We start from the raw sequence: 10,092 nt of genomic DNA, 5'->3' as shown, positions 1-10,092 counted from the left end.
AAGGTAGGTCGTGGTTTTTTTATCCCCTTGTGCGGGATTTTTCCACGTAAAAATCCTCTGTGTTCTTTATTTACTGCCGAGCTACTGCGAGAACATTTAGAGAACCTGATTCCCTATATTGGTTGATTTTACAGTTTGTTGCTTACAGTGGAAACTTATAGGGAATCTGGTTCTCTACATAGTGGGAACTTATTCTGTGTCTTATTTACACACTGGTTCAGTAATTACCATTGTGGGAACTGATATAGGACCAGATTGCTATACAGTTCGGGTCATTAGTATCTTTAGTGGAAACTCATAGAGAACTCGGTTCTCTATACAGTCTGGTGGACGCACAGTTTCTAACAATTAGTATCGGAGCGGGTTCTTTCTAAAAGGTTAACACCTAGAAAGGATCTACATGGCTGCTCCACCAAACCTTGAGGAAAGTCAATCAACTAATAGACCACAAAGATTTCATAAGATGGTTCGCAAAAATGGTGGGATCCCAAAGAAAGGAAGCTCCAGCAGGAATTCCAAAGGAAATGATTGTTGTCATAAGTGTGGAAAGCCTGGACACTTCATCAAAGACTGCCCATTTCTGAAACAAGAGCATTACAAATACAACTCTGACAAAGTAGCAAAAAGGAACCTGGTTCCTGACAAACTATTCAGCCAAAAAAGTTCAGCTGACAATGTTGTGAAGCAAGCTCTTGCTGCTTCGGGAGACTCCTCCAGTGAATCAGAAGAGGAACCAGATGCAGGAAGCAGCTCCATGATGGCAGTACAAAATGAAGCAAAGGAACTTGATTCATTATTTGCATTGACGGCTCAGTCCGATGAGGATGAAGAGAATGACAATGATGAGGCAACTTTTAGGGATGTTCAGAGAAATCTGAAGTCCTACTCTTCGAAAAAATTGATGTCATTAGCAAATGTTCTAATTGATACATATTATAGTTTTGTTAATGATAAAGATGCCCTAATCATAGAGCTGGGAGATGCTGAACAGTCTAGAGATGATTTGATGGTAGTGGTTGATGACTAGAAGGAAACCATAGAAACCCTTAGCAAAGAAAAGAACACTCTAGTAGAAAAAATTGCAACTACTGAGCAAGAAAGGGAAGATATGGTAGTTTCCTTTGAAGATTTAAGGGAACAAATGGAAGAAGTAATTAGAGAACACAACTTGCTGAAAAAACAAACAAAAAAATGGATGGACAACACTGAGGGAGAAGAAGTGGTTAGAAAGGCTCAACTTGAGCTTGAGAGTGAGCTTAAGAAAATTAAAACAAGTCTTGTTGCTGAGCTTGAAAAGAATAGACAACTTCAGGAGGACTTAAAAAGGGTTAAAAATGATCTTGATAAGTCACTAAAATGGACCCGGTCCTCTGATGTGATAACGTGTAATGGTGGAAACAGGCAAGGCATCGGGTTCCCAAAGGCTAAAACCTCCTATAATCACCATATGAAGTATGTAACTATGGCTGATAATAGGTTGTGCACTCACTGTGGTCAAACTGGTCATTACAAGGACTCTTGTAAAGTTAAAATTCAGTCTTTACAGAAAAATAGAGTTTTTGTTGAAAAGAGGTGTACTGATGAGGAACCTGGTTCCCTGAAAAGAAAATATGTGCTGCCTGCATGGGCAAAAAGATGTTTGATCCGCCCGTTCTATCATTATAAGGGACCCAAGCTGGCTTGGGTTCCTAAGTCTAATCATTGACTTAAGTGTGTAGGGAACAGTGAAAAGGAGCAGTCAACAGTGGCACATGGATAGCGACTGCTCGAAGCTCATAACTGGAAGAACAAATGATTTCCTTTCACTGAAGGCCCTGCAAGGAGGGAGTGTATCCATTGAAAATGGCAAGAACGGGTACATTCTTGGAGTTGGAAGGATCGGGAAGTCTCTTCCCCACTTTAGTGAAAAATGCATACTTTGTGAAGGGGATCTTAGCTGTCTAAGTGCTGTTAATGATAATGCTGTGCTATGGAACAGAAGGCTGGGTCATGCAAGTTTCACGCTGCTGAACAAATGAGTCAAGAAGGACCTGGTTCGCGGTCTGCTTAAGTCAAGCTTCAAGGATCACAGGGCGCATGATGCATGTGTAAGAGGAAAGCAAGTCAGATCCTCTTTCAAGCCCAAAAAGGAAGTTAGCATCTCAAGGCCACTTGATCTCCTCCATATGGATCTATGTGGACCTATGAGGATGCCAAGTAAAGGAGGAAAGAGAACTTAAGATGAGACTCCAGCCGATATAGAGGAACCTGGTCCCTCAATCACAATAACTGAAGCAGAAAACAAAGTTGTGGATGTTGTACAAGGAATCTCATATGAAAGCTGCCAAGAGAATCCTAAGATATCTCAAAGGGATGCATGACCTGGTTCTCTACTATCCCTTGGTTGAAAACTCTGACTTGATTGGTTATGCTGACGCTGATTATGCAGGCTATCTGGTGGATAGAAATTGCACATCTGAAGCGGCACATCTTCTGGGGGACAATGTTGAAAAGGTTCTGGTTTGTATGAAGCTCTAGAAGACGAAGGATCAGGTAGCAGACATCTTCACCAAGGCCCTGAGCAGGGAACATTTTGAAAGAAATTTTCTGGAGTTGGGGATGATCAAGCTCAACTAAGGACCTGGTCCCTCGATGATTGGCTATGTTAAGAAGGAAAGGTACAATGCTAAAAAGTGTTTTTCGGCGACATCTAACTCAAATCTATACTGTTACAGGTATACACATATGGCAATCTCAGGACAAAAACAAGTAAGAATGACATTGCACTTCTAGGAGTCTTTGCTCAAAATTTTCAAAAATAGTCACGGAACCTGGTTCCTGTGACTCAGGTTAGTAGTCTCTTCAATACTTATATGCCTTTTTAAGCTGCTGAAGTGTCATGTCATCAATTTGTTTCTGCCTTTCTCCTGCCTCTCTTCCTAACCTTTGAAGTCCAAAATGTTAAACCTTTTCTAAACTGACCCGTTGCCCCAAAAAGGCACTTCTCTATCTTACACCCAAATAAAGCCGATTCTTTTCTTCAAAGCCAAAAATCAACCTTGTCTCAGAATAATCCTTCTTTCCAAATATGCCAGAACTGATGTAAGCCCAACTCTCTCACTTTCCAAAAAAACCTAACTCCATCAGAATCAAAACCCCAAGAATTCTTTGGTAGATTTTGATGGAAGTTTAACCGAAAGGGAACAGGGCAGATCTAACATCCTAGAGTGTGAGGCTGAAGTTGTTGCTAGATTTGTGGAAGCCTTGAAGGATGGAGAAATTGGTAAATGTGAGGACTGAATAAGGGACCTGATCCCTCGAGTCCTTCTCATAAAGTTAATTTTAATGATGATCTTTTTCTCCTTAAGTTCTGTGTATAAACAAACTTTTGATCAGTAAAAAGGATTGATGAAAAGTAGGCTGATTAATGGTGAAGTGGTGTGAGCTGCTGATGTGATTAGAGAATGAACTGAAATCTTTTCCTGTGAGAAAGAATTTACACAAAAAAATAGCTGAGAAAGATGCAACAGATGATAAGGATAAACAGATTGAGAACAAGAAGAGGAAGACATGGTTGCTCAGGGATAGAAAGGGTAGTGTAAGTGAGGAACCTGGTTCCTTACAGAAGCAAAAGATTAAGCCATTAGGTTTGGAAGGAGAAGACGTTGAAGTCTCAAAAGGTGCTGTAAGGCAGAGTGTTGTCTCTAATATTGGCTAAAAATGGAGGAACTTCTCAACATTGTTGAGTTCCAAAGATAGAATCACCTCTTTGTTCCTCCAAGTCCCAATATTTCTAAAGAAGAAGTAAAAACTTCTATGTTTTACGTGATACTATGATGCTATATGTGCATGGGACTGAGTATGTTCTTGATGAGACAAAGCTTGGGGAGATTCTTGGTGATCTGATTGATGGTTTAATCTACTCAGATAGGTTGAGAACCTGGTCCTCAAGGACCCTTGGCAGAATAGAATGCTAAGTTTAAGGGTGAGAATGAAAGATTGAGGAAAAAGGTGGAGTAACTGAGAGAGCAAATGATCATTGATCAAAGGAGAGTAAATGAACGAATGGACAAACTCATCACGGCCTTAGCCCCTTACTTTTCCTCCTGCCCAGTGATCCATGTCTTTCACTCCTTCCAAATTCCCTTGAATTCTTATCCTTTTCTGATCCCTATATTTGATGACATTGGTACTTCAGTTGTTTAAATTGTCATATTATGTATTGATTGAAGCTACTGTGCTTTTATTATCATTACTTCACTATGGGCAATCACTCTATGATGTGCACTGACATTCACTTGTTGTTCTTGTTATTGTTTATGCTGTGTTGCCCAAGTGGCCTGAGTTAATGTTGTTGAACTTCTTTTTGGTAGTACTTCTGTTATTCTTTTCGATGATGACAAAAGGGGGAAGTTATATAGGTGTCAACATGCATGAAAGATGGATTTGCTTCGCAGGGGGGAACGTTGCTGATAATGCAGGGAAACATATGAGGAATCTGGTTCTCTGGTTCTCAAGAGATAGATCTGCTTCTTAGGGGGAACGTTGCTGATAAAATGTTGATTATAGGTCTGATCCATAGGAAACATGTGAGGAATCTGGTTCTCAAGAGGAATATTAATTCTGGGTTTGTCATCATAAAAAAGGGGGAAATTGATAAGTTATGGAACTTTGAGTTTTGATGATTTGCCAAACAGTCTTGAGGAACCAGTTGTGATCGGCTCCTTGGTTCGGTTTTAATGGAGAATATGGCTGATTTGTAGGTTTTTAATGGAGAATATGGCTGATTTGTAGGGGGAACCATATGGAGATCTGGTTCTAGGGGGGAATATCAATTCTAAGTTTGTCGTCATCAAAAAGGGGGAAATTGAAAGGTTACAAGTACCTTGGGCACAAGTACTTTACATTGTGTTTTGATGATCTAACAAACTTACCGTCCAGAACCATATAAGGAACCTGCTGCACACTTACAAGACCTTGAGATCACAAAGTTCTAGGCTGGGATCCAGCCCTTGGGAAAGCAAAGAGACTTGTAGGAGCTAACCATAGAAAAGCTGGTTGGAAATCTGAAGATCTACGAGATGAAGAGGAAGATAGACAGTGAAAGAAGAGAACCAAATAAAGAAAAGAATCTGGTACTTAAAGCTGATAGCAATGACTCAAGTAAGGAAGAGCGGAAGGAAAGCTGAGATAACAGGTCCCTACCAGTTCCCGAGGAGACTGTATGAAGTCAACTCTCCAGCAGGAAAGTTGCTGCCTGCACACGCTACTGCACAAGAACAGCGCAGCAGTCAACTTTCTGTGGAAGGCTCTTTACCTACCTTGCTTACATCTTTGTAAGTAATGTCACACATGCATAAACACAATCAAGGAAGGTAAAACACCTTACTTCATGAGAGAACCAGATGAAGGACCTGAAGCATGCCTGGTATAATCATTCAAGTTGATCGACTCAAGATAATCTGGGTAGTGTGCCTTCAGAATCACAGGAACCAGATTAGGGACCTGATACCTTGGTGTTCCCCTTACAGAAGAAAAGTCAACAGTACAGTTGGAAAGCAACTGCAGAAAGTGACTGCATGCAACTGTACACGCAACAGTTCCGCAGACAGTTCGGCAGTCACTTCCCATTGAGAAAGGGGCGCTTACTAACCAAGATTGGACATGACCATTGTGAATTGACATCACTAAGGAGATGTCTTTTGTAATATAAACCTGGTGCAAGACACAAGGCCTCCTCACCAAGACTTGCAAAACCAGAAGCGGAAATACTCTCTCAAGTGCACGAACAACCTCTCTCAAGAACAAAGCTGCTTCAACCTCAAGGACCTTATCCAAGATCGAAGATATCTTAAGTCCTTAGGTTGTTGAGTCTTTGTTATTTGTTCTTCATTGTAACTCCTATCTAGCTTTCTTAGAAGCTATTTTCAGGAAACCCAAAATCACAAACCCTCCAAGTTTGTGTCTTGGCTAGAGTTAGTCAAGTTGTAAAGTCTTTGTAACTAGAGAGTTATAAAGTGGCTTGTAATAGTGTTATTACAAGTTAGAGTGAAAATCCTTTGTTACTGTAGAGTGACAAAGTGGCTTGTGGTGAGAGCACCACAAGTTAGTCAAATTCTTTGTAACTAGGATAGTTGTAGAGTGGCTTGTGATGAGAGCATTACAAGTTAGTTGAAGTCTTTACAATCGGAAGCATTGTAAAGTGGCTTGTAATAGGTAAGATTACAAGTTAGTAAAGTTAAAAGCCTACAAGGTAGGTCGTGGTTTTTTGATCCCCTTGTGCGGGATTTTTCCACGTAAAAATCCTCTGTGTTCTTTACTTACTGTCGAGCTACTACGAGAACATTTAGAGAACCTGATTCCCTTTACTGGTTGATTTTACAGTTTGTTGCTTACAGTGGGAACTTATAGGGAATCTGGTTCACTACACAGTGGGAACTTATTCTTTGTCTTATTTACACACTGGTTCAGTAATTACCACTGTGGGAACTGATATAGGACCAGATCGCTATACAGTTTGGGTCATTAGTATCTTCAGTGGAAACTCATAGAGAACCCGGTTATCTATACAGTCCGGTGGACGCACAGTTTCTAACAGGAGAACTTAGAATGCTAAATGCTTCATTTTATTGATAAAAAATAGACGAATCCCAAAACGACACTAAATAAACAAGAAATGAAATCACTAATGGCCATTGGCCTTATTACATTTTATAAAGCGGAAAGATAAACTCCTGTCTATTTGGTCCCAGAAGGACCCTCCCCAGATTCGGCATCCTTTGCTCCGTCAACAGCTTCCCCAACTCGCGAAGTCCCAGCAATAGGTAGGTCTTGGCTAGATGTCCGCCTTCGGTCCCTTCAGCCTCTTGACAGTCTTCAACCCTTTTGAGATTTTGTCACTAGAATGCAAATCTTCCCATCAACTCAGCAATCTTGGGTGGATTTTGGTGACCATGCCGAATCTGGGGACTTCATGCCTCATCTTCTGCAAGACAAATAAGGTTAGGCCCTTACCCTTACCAGACTCGACTATTTAATATCAACAATTAGCATGAAGCATTTATTTCTCCAAATAAATGCACAGAACGTGGTGACGTCCGTTTGGGTTTAGGAAACCCAATGGACTTTGGACAAGGCTATCTTAAAGGATTATTATGTGGACAACATAACTGACCCGGCTAGGTTTGACCATGATGTATGCACAATTTAAATAGAGTAAGGTTTCTATGGGATTTCAGACTGGTACCCTTGAGCGAACAACTCAAGGGGAAGGCACGGAACCGTCGACTACACCATTGATCGACTGGTTTTACCGCAAATATGCCTTTCCGAATTTAGGGGGTAATGATATAGGAAGAGCGCAACCACTCATTATAAGCGTTGCTATAGCATTGGTTTGGCACCAGTGGAGTATGATATTGAGCATGATTATGCAATAATTAAAAAGAAATCATGTTGACATGTATTTGCACATTAAGGAAGCGATAAATACAGCAGTTTCATAATTTAAAGCAATAAAGGAAAGAAAACAAGGGAGACATGTCAGTTTTGTTTTTAAAGAAGAAATTAAATGCTAGAGGAAATTAAACAGACAACTGCGCATAGAGAGAGGTACAAATTCACAAGAATAATCTGAAATGGTAAAAGCCTAAAAATCCCAGCAGAGTCGCCATGCTGTCGCGCCCCCTTTTTTCCCTCTTTGCATCGGGAGAATCGGGTTTATGACATTTGGGTATAGGGAAACTCGTTCCTTGGGAACTGGGTTTTGCATTTGAAGAGTCGCCACCTAATGATTTAGGGTGCATTAGGACACCTATTAGGTTCAACTATATTTTTTGATAACCAGAGATAGGGTAAGGGCTTGAAATTATCCTAAGGGGAAGGTATTAGGCACCCCTCAGGATCCACTAGTGTGGTTCCCGGCTAGACAGTTCTTTATGAATTTGGTGCAATTAACATATAAACAGATAAGGCTCAAATAAGAGGGGATTTTAATACATAAATGTTTGAAAGTAAAACATAGTTTGGAAGAGCAATCATTAAAAGGCTGATTTTTGACAATAAGTTATAATGCTTTAAAGGCAAAGAACGAGAGGGGAGGGGGGGTCCTAGGTTTATTTATAATATGGATCACATCAATGCAATACCTGGTAATCACTCCTCAAAAGAGGGGCTACACGTGGTATTAGCGCACCAATCATCATATCCATATCTACCCTTCCCACCCCGTTAAGGTACTAAAGCGCGGATTGGTCTCGACCACTATTGCATGCTATTACCCGTCCCATTCCTATCAGTCCCGGAGGCACTTAGGACTACTAATCCTAAAGGTTAGGGATATTAGGCTGACTTTGAGGTTTCAAAGGTGAAAAAGCTAAGGCGACATACAAAACACATAGGACAGCACGTTAAAAGGGAAAGCACGTAAACACTGAAGGCTCATGTATACCTCCTCAAGCAAAGCAACCAAATAGCATGACTCAAACAAAAACCAAAGGTTTGAATCTAAAAATACTAATGCAAAAGGGGAGTTTAAGTTGTTGAAGCAGACTAATTTATTACATAACTCAGATAAGAAGTCTGAATCAGGCCTGCCTGCTGGTTGTAGCAATTACTAGTTAACAAAAACGGGCTCCATTTTATTTGTTGTTATTACCTAAGGCTTGCCTAAGTGTTTGGGGTGAGATCTTATGAACATAGTATCTATTACTGATTCAGAGTGTGGCAAAGCAGTAGCAAATTTAAAACGAGCGATTCGAGATCCTATAGGCATGCTTGCTAAACCGTCTTAATAAAAGGAGGGTAAGTTGTTTAAAACTGGTTCAGAACAATATGAGTTAAGCTGATTACAAGCTAAACTGGTTTCAGATTTTATAGACGATGATATCCATTATTGCTGACTTTAATTCCTATGGACATGATATCTACGCGAAATGGAAACAAGCAGGATTTTACTTGGGAATTCCTATTGGCATGATCTCTATCAAATACTGATTTTAACATTATGAACATGATATCTGCTTATAACCGTTTAGATCCTAGAGCATGGTGTCTAAGTGGTAACAAACGTGCAGAATTTCAAACAAGTCCTATAGGCAGGTTATCTAGGTGTAGAGTTGAACGTGCAGAATTTGAAATGAATCCTATAGACATGGTGTCTAAATGCAGAATTGAACACGCAGGATTTAAAACCAGTCCTATGGGCATGCTTTCTAAATGCAGAATTGAATCATTCAGAACACAAATCCTATGGGCATGTTTTCTACCCTTGAGCATGCATAATTACCCATCCCTTTTCCACTAGCCGACCCCAAATGTTTATTACAAATTATTACAGACCAGTTGCTGAATTACATCAAGAAAATAAAAAAAGAAGGAAAATACAACCATAGGAAGCCTGATTCTGACTTCCTCTATGAGTTATGGAACAAAACACCTCAAATACCACTTGCTTCAAAGTCTTTCTCAGACCTGGGTGTGTCAAAGTTCCCTAAGGGTCTTAAGGGACCCCGAGCAGTGCTTACACCCAGGTTCATAGAACCAGATAGAGATGAGTGCAGTGTGGAAGGGCCAGCCCTTATATGTCCAAGTTTAGAGGGAGCTCATGGATCCCAAGGCAAGGCTCACACAAGAGGGGCAGAACTTAAGTCTAAGAATATGGTGGAAGTGCAGGAATAGAGATTTAAAAACTGAAGGGAGAAAGGAAGGGGTAAGGGATGATGGGAAAACAGTAATAGTAAAGCACAGAGTTCATAATTTCATACAAAGGGGTCAGGGGTTTGGGAATATATTGCAAAGAGCATATACCCTTAGGCAGGGATCAGATTTGGGCATGGACAGCAATAGAAGGTGCTGGCATGCCTATAAACCAATCAGAACACACAACATATAGAGGGGACATGGAGGTTATGATCCCAAGGGGATCAGGTTTGGGTCATGTACAGCAATGTCCAATGTTGTCATGCCCTAAACAAACCACAGATACCAAAAACCTTGGGGACGGGGGTTTAGGATTCATAAGCCATAATAAGTGACTGACAGAATTCATAAGAAAACATTAATTCAGAATAGAAAGGGCCGATTACAGCATGCTAATAATGGAACTTGATTAAA

At 40.4% G+C, this 10,092-nt stretch overlaps 1 protein-coding gene across 1 annotated transcript; it reads left to right on the top strand.

The window, feature by feature from the left end:
- The first annotated feature begins 400 nt into the window (after window positions 1-400).
- On the top strand, window positions 401-1,027 carry LOC109221087. The gene is made up of 2 exons (XM_019385547.1): window positions 401-662; window positions 708-1,027. The coding sequence occupies exons 1-2, from the start codon at window positions 401-403 to the stop codon at window positions 1,025-1,027; spliced, it is 582 nt and encodes a 193-aa protein (XP_019241092.1).
- The last annotated feature ends 9,065 nt before the right edge of the window (window positions 1,028-10,092 follow it).

Source organism: Nicotiana attenuata, unplaced genomic scaffold (assembly GCF_001879085.1).
Source record: "Nicotiana attenuata strain UT unplaced genomic scaffold, NIATTr2, whole genome shotgun sequence".
NCBI classification, from domain to species: Eukaryota; Viridiplantae; Streptophyta; class Magnoliopsida; order Solanales; family Solanaceae; genus Nicotiana; species Nicotiana attenuata.
The sequence above is the reverse complement of the archived record's forward strand: the minus strand, read 5'-3'. Positions and strand labels throughout refer to the sequence as shown.

Bases quoted from the DNA above. Each gene is read 5' to 3' on its own strand.
- LOC109221087 (XM_019385547.1), top strand. From the start codon at position 401: ATGGCTGCTCCACCAAACCTTGAGGAAAGTCAATCAACTAATAGACCA. The intron at 663-707 runs GTTCAGCTGACA...CTGCTTCGGGAG, and splicing joins CAAACTATTCAGCCAAAAAA to ACTCCTCCAGTGAATCAGAA.